Below are 13931 nucleotides of genomic sequence, written 5' to 3' on the forward strand. Positions count from 1 at the left end.
AAATCTGTGTGTGGCTTAGTCTGTATACGGAGCAAACTGCGCTAAATGATCCCTGCTGCGATCCCCCCTGCACCACCACCAATGCAATGCGATCCTGGGGGCGGTAATATTCTGGGCCCCTTAGTCTATATACAAAGCAGACTGGGCTGAGAGATGTGATATGTGACACTTGTATATCTGTATCAGGGCTGCCTACCCTCCCTAAATGGTCTGGAAATCAGGGGGCAACCCTACTGGAGAGCTGTCTGACTCCCGCAAACGGCGAGGGGTCCGTGGTTCAAATGACGCGAATTGCATTATTTTAGCCTGAAATACCTGCATTACACAGTGGTGGGCGTGGCTAAATGGTGTGAATGCTCTGCCTACGTCCATAAGACAATATTCCCCGGTGGCTCCTCCTCACCCACCCTTTTTTCACTAACCGTGGCGGTTCCGCTTACCCCCCCCCCCCACACACACACACCTCACTGAGCCGGCTGCCCTCTCCCGGAGATTGCGTTTCTTCGCTGCTCTGCATTTGAAATAATAATATACTTACGGACATGACTACATATGACTGAGAATCCCGAATCCTTCTGGGGTATCTTCGCAAAGGACCAAAAGTATTGGTAGAGGTGGGGATTAGTTAATGTTCATAATAATGTGGAAATCCCTGTTAATAGATTTTTGAGATTACAGTTTATTGTAACTTTATATTGTCTTGCTGCCACTGTACTTTCATGTGCGCTCAGGTTATCATGAAAGACTCCTGGTCACCTTAGGATGAGGTCATGCCATGGTAGAACAACTCGGTCACCTTATGAGGAGGTCATGTACTGAGTAACATGGGGGAACGTGGCAGCACGTTTTACATTTCTGAGTGTTTTAGCACGTTTGCAGAATGTCCCCCACTCCTTGGCCCTTATTCTGATCGGTGCGGCCGGATCCGAATATGCGGCCAGCACCGTGTGTCCTAAACCCCGCCTTCCATACGGATCGCCAACTCCGTCCGTACGCGGTAAGAAGCTGTCCGAACGGACCGCACGTGTATTTCTCATGAATACACCTCCTCCATCTCAGGGAACCTCCCCCATCATTCGATGGTCACAGACCATCGAATGCAGGACCGAGTGGCCAGGCAGCTCCCGCAACCTCAGACCACATGGGCATTTCTCCGTGCAAAAGCAGGGATCTGGGCGGGCAGCTGACATCCGGCAATGTCATATGTCCGCCCCCTACACGTGCCTCACGGCCACATTACCATACGTACGCCCAGCGTTTGCATGGGAACGCCCATGAAACGCGGGGTGTAAACATATGGTAATGAGCCCAAACAGCCCTTCACGCCCCTCTCCGTAGTGTACACATTTCATGCGGAATGTGGCCGTGCGTCCCGCTCGCACATGCGCAGAGACGCCTCTGCACATGCGCAGACACAAAACATCGGCGGCACGAACGCACGCGGATATTACCGCACCAACCAGAATAAGGGCCCTTGTATGGTACATACTCAGACTACATGTCTCCTCTTCATGTTGTAGATAGGATATCACAATGAAGACGCTTGCCCAAGGACTGTGTTCCTGTGTAGGTGACTTAGGATGGATGAACGAAGAAGTCCATATAGACTTGCTGCAGCAAAAAAGGTAACATCTTTCCACCTTCTAACATTCATGTGAGCTTGACACTTTGCTCTTGACCCCATTCAGAGATGGAGAGCAATAAAGAAAGATGCCACCCCCCCCCCCCCCCATAAAATCAGCAACTTGCAGTTGCGCCCAGCCAGTGTTAATTTCGCTGACAAAGGTTTTTCTGTGACTAAAATTCATTGGAGTTAAGTTAAATATTGCACCCAAAAAAACAGTTGCTGTGAGCGGCGCTGGCATTTTTAACAGATATTTTGAGGATCTCTGACAGCAACTTTGGCACACACAGGGTTTAATAAAAAGATTTGCTTGCCAATTTTCACACCTATTTTGGCAAACTCCCTTGGCACTCAAAGGGTTAATAATACTGGGATAATACTCGATTTACTTACTTGCGCTGCGGCTGCGCAACAACTCTGTGTCATGAGAATCACTCAGGCCCTTATTCTGGTTGGTGCGGTCGAGCCGCATATGCGGCTCCGACCGCACCAGACGAATCCCCGCCTACAAGACGGATCGGCACGGCCGTCCGTACACGGACGGCTGCCGATCCGCATGAAAATGGCGGGGCGTACGCCTCCACCATGTTGGGAGCTGCCCCCTGCATTCGATGGTCGATGACCATCGAAGGCAGGGCCGCACGCTCCCCCCGCTCACGCAAGCTTAGAGCACACGGACAATCGTCCGTGTGAAAGCTTGTATTGGGGCGGGCAGCTGACATCCGGCGATGTCAGCTTTCCGCCCCCATCACTGGCGTCATAGCCTCATTACCATGCATACGCCCCGCGTTTGCATGGGAACGCCCATGAAACGCTGGGCGTATACATAGGGTAATGAGGCTATTAAGCCCCTCACACCCCTATACGCCCCCTTTGCGGCGTCCAAATTTTTTACTCGGCGAATTCCCCTGCACATGCGCAGAGTGACCTCTGCGCATGTGCAGAGTGTAAACATCGGCGGTACGGCCGCACGCGGGCCGTACCGCTCAGATCAAAATAAGGGCCTCAGTCTTTGTAGCTAGCTAATTAGTTACTTTTAGCTAAATAGCTATACAGGGGCGCCGATTTGCGTTTTTGCCGGTGGGTGCTCAAGGGGTGTGGCCCTGCAATGGGCTCCCACGGATTGAATCGTATGCAAATCACGTGCAATATTTGCATACAATTTGCATACAATTTGCATACAATGCGATCTGCTGGGAAGTGCCGCTGTGAAACTAAACAAGTACAGAAAAGTTAGACTACAGCAAAAATGCCTGGTTAAGAGCCAAAGGGAATGGAGGGGACACCTCTCAGAGAAGGTAATGTACAGAGAACTGTTTGCGGGTCATGCCAGATATGCAGATGGGGGTAGGCCCGGCAGCCTTCTGGCACACCTCGCAAGATCAGATAGACCAGCTAGTACAGTGATGGAGATACAGGATCTAGGTGGCAAATTAGCCCAGCAGTCCCCAGAAATAGCAGAGAGATTTAGGCAGTATTACCAGCAGCTTTATACATATCAAAAAACGTATTCTCCAAACAGAATTAGTTCATTTCTTCTAACTATAAAACAACCAAGGCTATCAATGGAGGCTAGAAACATATTGGATGCCCCACTGACCCAACAGAAGAAGTAATCTTGCCAGTTCCTGGGGGCAAGGCACCATAGCTGGATGGCGTCCCTTAAGAAATATATAAAGAGCATAGTCATTTTTTCTCCCAAAAGCTCCTTAATTTATTTGGTGAGCTATATGAGAAGAAGGTGCTACCAACCTCTATGGCAGAAGCATTAATAATAATACTTCTTACAAAAAAATAAGGACCCCAGATCAATGGACTTATACAGACCCATCTCCCTGTTAACTGACAATGTCAAGATCTTGGCCAAAGTCTTGTCGAATAGATTAAATAGGGCTATAGGTGAAATTATCCACCCGAACCAAACCGGCTTTATGCCTGGGAGGACAACCATTACCAACTTAAGAAGATTATATTGCCACCTCCTGCCAACCAGTGGTAATTTCATTAGATGCAGCTAAGGCATTTGACACTATTAAATGGGGATTTTTATGGGAAGCTCTGGTGTGGGCTGGGTTTATCAATTGGGTTAAAATTACTTTATACATCCCCCATGGCCAGGGTGTCGGTTAACAACTATATCTCCCCCACCTTCAGGGTTGAGAGGGGCACCAGACAAGGCTGCCCATTGTCACCAGGCCTATTCGCAATTGCGATGGAACCACTTGCGTGCTTGACAAGGGAAAACCAGACGAATCAAGGGTTGAGAATTGGAGAAAGGGAAGACCGCATAGCTTTGTATGCGGAGGATGTCCTACTGTTTCTGCATGATTACTCCAGGGTGATGCCCGAGGTCATGGTTATAATTAATACTTTCAGAGAGAATTCAGGCCTGAGGACTAACTGAAGTAAATCATGCAAATTAGTAATTACCATTAAAAAGTTGGTACAGAATATGCATACTCTCTTAAAATGGGTGGATGAATTTCAGTACCTGGGTATATGGGTCTCTAGGGACATTCTAAGATTTGGACCCCTGCGCAATGGATCTGGCAAGTTGCTGTGACACAAATGGTGGACACACTGTGCATACTCTAGCACTGGTTTCCTTGGACTGCATCGTTTGCAGCCCATAGATCCTGGCTTCTTACATAAAAAACAGTTCTCTGCTAATCGCAGTCCGGTCTGGCAGTCCCAGATGGTGAGAACACCTCTCAATGGGACTGCCTGCAGTGTCTGTCACTGACTGGCAGAAGTTCCAATAAGAAGTCACTGGCAACCACAATGTAGCTAGTGTTGTGGCAGACTTAACTGGGGTGGGGTCAATAGTCAACTAAGAAAAGATCTCTCGGGTTTAAATTGTTGTTGAAAAATGACCATTTCACAGTGCACTTCAATAGGTCTAAAGGCTAGTGCATTTGGATTTCAGGATCCAGGAGATGCCCATCCTGAAGGCAGCCAAGGAAAACAATGTTCATATGCTGAGAGATATCTTTGCATCAGATAAATGTGATCCTTTCCAGAGAGGCAAGTACAAAAAGTTATTACTGCTTGAAACATCTACCTGGTCATATATGGTCCTAGATCTACAGTAGTTGATTGTGTCAACAGTTGATTTACCACAGTCTGACTGTCTGGTTGTGAACTGTAATCTCTAACTAAAGTTCTTGTGAAATGCCAAGGCACAGAACCATTTGTTACAGAATTAATCAGCATTCTTTCACAAACCAATGCTACTGGAGAGCCATGGTCTATAACAGTGGTCTAAGACAGCAGGAGAGTTTTGACATATTGCGAGCTGCTTTGGGGGAGTAAGTATCATCCCAAACCACTATGTTTAAGTGGTCTGCAGTAGTCTTGTGTAGGATACGGTCCCTGGAAGTGAAGAGCATTGCAGCTGATTTGTGTCTATCATCTAGGACAATGTTGCTGCTGTGCAATCTATAGTTCAGGTGGACACCAGGGAAACTGTGGCCCAGTTAGACATACCTCCCAACTGTCCCGATTTCCGCGGGAAAGTCCCGATATTCGGGGACGTTCCCGCGTCCCGCCCGGGGCCGCCATTGTCCCGCGGTGGGGGGGGGACAGTTGGGAGCCCCCCCAGCCTGCCAAGAATAGACGCTGTGCGCATGCGCACAGCGTCTATTCAGCGCCGACGAGCGGCGAAAATGGGGGCGTGGCCTCGCGTCAGCGCCGCGATTATAGACCACGCCCCCTTCCCGATAGGCCACGCCCCCCGAAAAATCACCGCGCGCCTCCGGCGCGCACCCTGTCCCGGCCAGGCACCTCCAAAAGTTGGGAGGTATGCAGTTAGAGAAGGAGATACAGTAGGCAACACATCTGAATTCATCCACTTGATATTCTAGAAAAGCTTGGCCTGAGCAAAATATCTGAATGTTGGGTGCCCCATCCATTGACTCGAGAGCAGAAGGAGGCTCTGGGGACTTGGTGACCCAACATACTGGCCAGGTTTAATGGTTGTTGTCCAATCTGTCTGGGATATCATTAGTGGGGATGAATTTTGTATATACAGTTTCAAATTTAAGACCAACCACATTTTGATCATTGGACCCCAGATGGAAGATCTAACTTGAGCCTTTCTTCATAATGACAATATACCTGCCCGGGGAAGCGGTGGATTGTCTGGCCCATAGACACGTACAGGAGGTTGTCATCCACATTGGGATTGTTTGGGTCACAGGAAGCTGCAATGGAGGCCTTCATCCAGCTCGTAGACTATGTACCTGCTTTAGACTGGTCCAGATATTTCACCATATGGTTTGAATGTGTGCAATAATGCATAGACTCCTGTGGCAATTACATTTTTCTTATGACATTAAAAGGACATTATAATTAAGATCGCACCACTGATGTTCTGTATAATGTAGTCTGTCCCAGTGTTTACTGTATGTATCTATGTTTCACTTACTTGCAACAGGAGCATTAGGAGAAACGGCCCTTCACGTGGCAGCGATGTATGACAACCTGGAGGTGGTGGAGCTCCTGCTAACAGAAGCTCCATTCCTGCTCAACCTGCCCATGACCTCTGATGTCTACCAAGGTTAATTCAAACTATTATTTCTGTATACTTAGTCTACTAGTAGGGGCTGTTGTAGATGTCTAGCTACCGTGTGTAGCTCTTTACTCCCATATTAATTAGTGCACATTGTAAAACCCCCAAGATCATTAGTCACACAGTCCCCGATAGTTACATAGCATTGGCAAACGCAGGATTTGTAGAGTGGGGTTTCCAATTGCAATCCAAAGTCTCATAATAGACCCTGTACTGCAAGCTCACAATCTCCCACTTTATGGTAGGGCTCCTGTCTCTTCCTCCTGGCAGCTGCTCTCTGGTCCAGGCTCAGACCCACAAATACAGTAAATGTGGTAGAAGAAGTTGGTACACTGGGCATGTGCAGCAGCTCTGCTCTGTCCCTTACACTTCATGATGTGGTGGCAGCTCTGCTCTGTCCTTTACACTGCATGATGTGGTGCCAGCTCTGCTCTGTCCCTTACACTGCATGATGTGGTGGAAGCTCTATTGATCATATTACAGTATATACCAGTGCTATTGTTGTCATAAATGAAGGCACTTGCCAAAAGGAGGGGGGTTTCTGGGCAACCGGAAAACCCCCTGCGTTTACCTATGCATAGTGCTAAAAAAGCCTCATTCATCTTGAAAAAATGTATACGAAATCTTAGAGTTGGGTGTGCATAGCGGATTCCAAGAACTTGTTAGCATCACATGCCCTTTCTCTTGCTACCAACTCACTCATTGTCTTCTTGTTACCCCCAATTCTCCTTTGAAACAGGACAGACTGCGCTGCACATTGCTGCCGTCAATCAGAACATGAATCTGGTGAAGATGCTTATACAGAGAGGAGCCGACGTCTGTACTCCCAGGGCCACTGGCAGCTTTTTCACTTTGAGGCCTAAAAATCTCTTCTATTTCGGTATAGTTCCATCTGTCCAATAAAAACACAGTTTGCAATTTTTGATAATACCTGCCCACTGAATGGTGAATTCGATGAGCTGCAGTAGCACTGTGGGATCTGACTGGAATCTCAAAAATTCAATATGGTATATACTTTGGGGATAGTGCCGCGCTCAATCTGATGTACAGTACTGTAGTTGACACTAAATAAGTGAGTGGAATGTATGAATAAATGAATATAACACACTGTTAATCTAAACGTATTTTACTTAAAAAGTTTTAACAGTGATTTTGTGATACATGCAGTGTAGACAGTGTCACGTTCCGTGCAGTGGCGTAACTATAGCCCCGCAGCCCCCGCGGTGGCGGGAAAGCGCTGAGGGGCTGTGGGCGCTGATTTGCGGGGCTATAGTTACAACTATATATAACAACCCCCCGAAAACCAGCATAAGAAGTTTTCAAAGACAAAAAGGTAACCGAAGATTTTGAGCACATTGTAATACAGCTGTTTGACGGGACGCCGCAAACAGCGTATAACCAATTAACTAGACTGAGACAAAAAACGCTGCATTTATCAGCAGCAAGGATTGGACATTGAACTGTGAAGCATACAGACATGGGGATTTTGCCACAAATCGTGCACAGGGGCCAAGGGCCAGTGCACAGAACGTGACACTATCTACACTGCATAATCCCCAAAGTATATACCAATAAAAACACAGGGCTGGATGTAATGCCGCCCGAAGTTCGGAGACTGTAGGGAATGCCGGACGAACTCAGAGTTTTTTCTAAAGGGGCAACCACTTACAAGGCATAGTTTTGCCTTGTAAGTAATTGACCCTTTTAAAAAAGGTGAGAGTTCGTCCGGCATCCTGCACGGCCACCAAACTCAGGCTGCATTACATCCAGCCCACTGGTGCAGTGAAGCAATGTTGCATCTCATGGAATGGGAGTGTTGAAGGCATGCCGCTAATACTGGTGGCATTCGATGCTCTTGCAGGGGACCAGTTGGAGAGTTTGCATCTACCATAGGGCTGGTGCAAATATCAATAGTGCGGCCGATTGTCTATAGACCCACCAAGCAGTATATCAGCGTCCACAGACATACCTCCCAACTTTAAGGGACCCAGCGGAGGGACGCTGGTACATGCGCCAAAATTTTGGGGCATGGCCTAGCTTCAGGGGGCATGGCCTATACTCGTGATTCCTCCTGTGAGGCCACGCCCCATTTTCGGCGCCGTGGGGCATGAATAGACGCTGTGCAAAGCATCTATTCACAGGTGACAGGGGGGACTTCCAACTGCCCCCCCCCCCCCCCCCATGTGGGACACTGCGAGGCCCGGGCGGGCTGCGGGAACGTACCCAAATACCAGGACGTTCCCGTGGTAACTGGGACAGTTGGGAGGTATGGGTAAAGTGACTAAGATTGAATGGGTATGAACAGGGCCAGTGCCACCACTAGGCAGCTTTAGGTATTTGCCTAAGCATTTGCCTAGGGCACCGGCCACTGCAGGGTGGCAGTTAGGAGCAGGTCCCCGTGGATGGTGGTGAGTGGAACCTCTCCACCCCCCCCCCCCCCGGTGGAGTGATGGAGTGGGTGGTGAGCGCCGGATAGACCCCCCCTCCCCATTTGTACCCATGCAATGTGACATACGGCCGGGACCTTGTTCCCGGCAGATTTACAATCAGACAAATTTGGCTTTATGAATCAATACACCATAGATAGAACACGACCACATATGGCCATATCGGCAATTGTACAATCATTCGTACTGCTGGTCAGCCCTGGATGGGACCCTGGGGGAGTGTGGAAGCCTTCAATAAATGACTGTGGGCACCGGGCTGATGGCTATAAAACTGTAAAAAGGAGAATAAACTATCGGATTCTGTTGTAGAACTACAAGTCCCAGCCAGCCTCCCCCGCATGCAGGGACTTGGCGAACCACAAAGCCCTGCATGCGGGGCATTATTAGGCCTGCTGGGTCTTGTAGTTGTACAACAGAACCAATATCCCAATAAAAATACATTGACACCTAAAAATATAAAACTTTAATACACACCCCACACATACATACTTACCTATAGGGTCCCCCGTAGGCCTGTCCTCATATCCAGCAGAAATCCGTAGGGGTACCTGGGAAATAAAATGATACTCACCATCCCATCCAGCGGAGATCACGTCCTTTTTCGTTCCATAGTAGGCATCCACGGGTGTAAAACATAACAAACCACTGACCCACCAAACAGACATGAAGATCGGCAAGTGTGTTTACACTAGCAGATCCTCCCAGAGACTAGGGGTTCCATGGTGATTTCATTCAATGGGTCCTCATTCAGCCAATCAGAAGCAGACTCCAGAGGAGCTTGTGGCTACTTGGCTCTGCACTGCTCCTTAGATGCCCATGTTATGAATTTAACATGGGCGTCTATGCTGGGAACCTCCCATAAGTGGCGCAACGTGGTTCATCTCCATGGCAATGGGAGATTTGTTCCACCATCGGGAGACTTGTTGGGTTATCAGAACAACATTTATTTACCACTCCTGTCTGGTCACGCTTCTGCTGGCTTGCTACGTAGACTGTGAGTCACCATGTTGTCTTCCAGTTGGTCACTGAGGCACATGGGTGGCTGACTTTATGAACTCATCAACCTCCAACTACTCAGGGGTAAATTTACAAAGATTGAAGTTCTATTGAAGATAGGATGTTGCCCATAGCAACTAATTAGGTTCAATTTCATATTTACTTAGCACCTTTTAGAAAATAATAGATACATTCTATGGTTGGTTTCATGTCTCCTCTCTGGGAGACGCCCAGCAAGGAGACTTTCAGCGGCGCTCAGGGGTGTGTGGATGGAGCTTTGCATCCTAAAGCCCCACCCCCATTGCAGGAAATACCGTGATTTGTGTACGTGGAGGAGGTGGGGCTTAAATGACAGTTTGCATCATTTTAGACCCGCCCCCTCAGTGTACACCAACGAATGCCAGTATTTGATCGGCAAAGTAAGAAAAAGTGGGTGAGAATGTGAAGGAAATGCAGGAGGCTTGCCCACCCTTCTCAGGGGGCCCGGAGTAGGGCCCAATTTTTGTGAGCCTCCCGGCCACTCTGGGAGGGTAGGCAACTAAGTCTTCATTATAATATTCTGTCCGGCTGCATAATATATTAATATATTGTCTTTGTTATTCTTCAGGGGAACATATTTTAAGCTTTGCTGCTTGCGTGGGAAATGTGAACATTGTGAAGATGCTTGTGGAGAATGGGGCCAACCTTCGTGCTCAGGACTGTTGGGGTGAGAGACAATAAAGTAATACTACTTACAACAATGAAGGTTGTGTTGTCATTGTCAGACTGGCTTCTCCCTACTTGCAGGAAACACGGTTCTCCATATTCTGGCTCTGCAGCCCACCAAGTCCCTGTCCTGTCAGATGTACGATCTCCTCCTGTCTCTAGACTCAGATAAGAAGTCCCCTCGCCTGGACAAGGTTCAGAATCACCAGGGCCTCACCCCGCTCAAGATGGCTGCTGCAGAAGGCAACATAGATGTGAGGGTATTATCCACACTTATTTTATGGTGACAATAGTGGACAATTATATTCAACAAACAAGTAAGCCCCCAATTGGGCATTAATTAATATACTGTAAGACTGCATACATCCCAACTGTCCCGATTACAGCGGGGCAGTCTCACTGTTTGGAGAATATCCCTCTGTCCCTCCCATGGGTGGAAATGTTCCACGGGCTGGGGGCAGTTGGGGGGAGCTGGAGATCAATGCTGCTCTGCTCTGCAAGAAGGACATGGAGGGAGCTGTGGGCTGCCCAGTCACTAAGGGAGTTGAGGTGCTAGGCCACACCCACTATATCCATGGCCACGCCAACCAGCCCCCAAGCTCCACCCCTTTTTAGGGCAGCAGGTCCCGATTTGACAATTAAGAAAGTTAGGAGGAGATATGCATCAAACTCTCAAGACAGATAAAGTTGGTCATAGCAACTAATCCACTTTTAGCATATCACCCAACTTTGTTCTTTCTAAATGGGGACCTGCCATGCCAAATGATGGCCTGAAAAGGGTGTGGAGCTAATGTACAGACAGGCATGGTCGAGAGTAAAGGGGTGTGACCTAACACTGCAACTACATTTTCAGCACTTTGGGGACGTGCCCAGTGCTCCCGAGCAGCTGGGCAGCCCCCACTCTGCTCCTTTCCTGCACTGGAGATGCCAAGCACATGCGTACGGCATCTTTTCAGGGATAGCCCCTGGATGCAGAGTAGCAGTGATCTCCAGCTCCCCCCAACCCCCAACACCGCGACCTGTGGGAGGGGCAGACGGACAATCTTTACTTAGTGGAACTGTCCTGCTGTAATTGAGACAGTTTGGGAGGTAAGACTTGTAGGCACAAATTATCTAACAGAGTCTAAAATAAGACTTCAAAGCCAGTTTGTTGCTATTGACAATTTTTCAAACTTATCTATTTTGAAGGTTTGATACATCTTCCCCTGGGGAGATGTAGCAAGGATTCTAAGGGCCTTATTCTAGTTCACTCTTAGAGGCAAATTCCTTCTCAGATGGACAAAACCATGTGCACTGCAGGGGGGAAGATGTAACAGGTGCAGATAGAATTAGATTTGGGTGAGTTATTTTGTTTCTGTGCAGGTAAAATACTGACTGATTTATTTTTACAATGCAATATAGATCTCACTTTGAAGAAAACCCCGCCCAAATCTAATTCTCTCTGCATAAGTTACATCTACCCCACCTGCAGTGCGTATGGTTTTGTCCATTTGAGAAGGAATTTGGCTCTAAGAGTGAACTAGAATAAGGCCCTAAATGACGGAGAAGCTGCCTATAGCAACCAAACAACTTCTACCAATCATGTATATGATAAATGGTAACTGGAGGCTTATGGGTTTCTGTTGGCAACTTCTCAAGTTGTCCACTTATTTGCATCTTAGAAGGTTTGATAGATTGGGCGATAATCAATAGACTGCGCATGGGTACAGCTCATAGTATTCCTTTACGAGGCCGTTGTGCGATAAAATTCTGCTACTTTTATCATCGTTGACTGTTCTCAAGTTGATTGACAGGTGACTGGCATTTGGGGGTGGTAACCTGCTGTTTTGTGGGAGTGTCAGGAAAAACGCAGGTGTGCCCAGGCATTTGTAGGGAAGGCGTGTGACATCAGCTCCAGTCCCGATCAGCCTGTTTCTAACACAGCCGATGAGTACTGTATGTCTTGGACTGTGCACAGACTGCACAGACTGAAAATTTAATTCGATGGCGAGCATCTTGTGCAAAATTCCCAGCAGCAGCACTCACCATTATTGCACCATTGTTTAACCCCCTTGCCGCCTGGCACACACAGTGCAGTATCTCTGCGGGGGAAGCTGACACTGCACGTTGCTGGCAGGGAAGTCACGCTTTCCCTTCTCTCTCTCTGGTTAACTCCAGGTCTGCTTCCTGCTGCTCGGGTTCTGCAGAGAGCCTCAGTATCCCCCCCAGGCGACACTCTTCCAGCGAGGCGAGTTCAGCGGCCTCTCTGCCTGCAGACAGTCCCGCCTCACTTCCCTGTGATGGGGCCGTCCACCAATCAAAGCTTGCGGGCCGGCTCCAGATTGGCTGCCGGCCCGCAAGCTCTAATTGGCGGACGGCCCAGTCACAAGGATGCACAGTAAGGTGTAGGAGAGATGCGCGATACTTCCTCATCTTTGCGGCCACCGCTTACGCCACTTACGTTAGCCGCTTTTAGAATAGCGTCATCGTTTGCTCGCTCCGCTTCTCTCACCACAACTTTACTAAAGGTAATAGATAGTGAAATGGACACAGGAGGGTGGCATGGACCCAGGGTGGTGTGCTGTCCGCTACGTAAGTTCCATAGTGTAAGCGGTGGCTACAAAGATGAGGAACCGATTTTTCTAAAAAAAAAAAGCTGGTTAACGAAAAAAAAAAATCTCAAAAGTTGTTGTTAATAAATCTCCATAATGGGATCACTTGCTATAAGAGGTTTGAAAACAAATACTTCATTACTGCCACCCTTTATGTCTATCTGTAGATGTTCCAGCACATCCTGAAGAAGGGCATCAAAACCGTGAATTCTATGGGTCCAAAATCTTACGCTCTATATGACCTGACTGAGATTGATTCCTGGGGGTCTCCATGTTCTGTTCTCCATCTGCTTGTTTCCTCTAAGAAGCCTGAGGTACATATTACATTGCTTTCATATCTATCTATCTATCTATCTATCTATCTATCTATCTATCTATCTATCTATCATTCTAGCAATAGGGTCAGTGTGGTTTATCTGTTAAACCCAGGCAAATCATGCATTTGGAGGATAGGAAATGCATGTCTTACCTTCTGGATTCATTTTAGTGTAGTTCTCCTCTCCAGCCTGGGGCAGCTGAAAGCATGTGATAACTCAAACAGAGCAGCTGTGAAGAGTTCCCTTTTAAAGGGAAGGTGGGAGTGAATAGACACTGCCATGCAGGGGCACCACAACCTTTTTGGTTATAAGATATAATAGAAATCTGTCATCCCTATATTGCTGAATGTCACCCCCTCAGGGGTAACTCAACTTACAGAACCCAATGACAGAGATATCGATCTAGCTATAATCTATCTATATAAAAGGGTATTATCTCCATCCCCTTTGCCCATAATAACTATGGATGGTGGCTGTACTGCGCCCTTCTACCCAGTTCTTTGACTGACACCTCTTAAATATTTGTGGGGGCAAGCTGCTCTCTTGCCACCTCTGTTCCAGCTTCTATGCTCCCATGAACAGTTTACTGTGTAACGGTGGCTGGTCTGCGGTCATCCTGATAATATAAAGATATAGGGAATAAATCCGGAGTCATCGGGTACTTCCACTATATCATTATCA

The 13931-nt window shown here is 47.8% G+C and overlaps 1 protein-coding gene across 1 annotated transcript in view; it reads left to right on the forward strand.

The window, feature by feature from the left end:
- Positions 1-1611: 1611 nt before the first annotated feature.
- LOC146007304 (transient receptor potential cation channel subfamily V member 6-like) overlaps positions 1612-13931 on the forward strand; it is a 46562-nt gene continuing 34242 nt past the window's right edge. The window contains exons 1-7 of the mRNA XM_083145650.1: positions 1612-1625; positions 4551-4648; positions 6060-6182; positions 6934-7074; positions 10245-10343; positions 10424-10596; positions 13101-13247. Coding sequence (XP_083001776.1) covers positions 4561-4648; positions 6060-6182; positions 6934-7074; positions 10245-10343; positions 10424-10596; positions 13101-13247 — 771 coding nt within the window. The 5' untranslated portion in view covers positions 1612-1625; positions 4551-4560. The remainder of the gene's footprint in view (positions 1626-4550; positions 4649-6059; positions 6183-6933; positions 7075-10244; positions 10344-10423; positions 10597-13100; positions 13248-13931) is intronic.

This window comes from Crinia signifera, chromosome 6 (assembly GCF_055691185.1).
Source record: "Crinia signifera chromosome 6, ASM5569118v1, whole genome shotgun sequence".
In the NCBI taxonomy this organism is placed as follows: domain Eukaryota; kingdom Metazoa; phylum Chordata; class Amphibia; order Anura; family Myobatrachidae; genus Crinia; species Crinia signifera.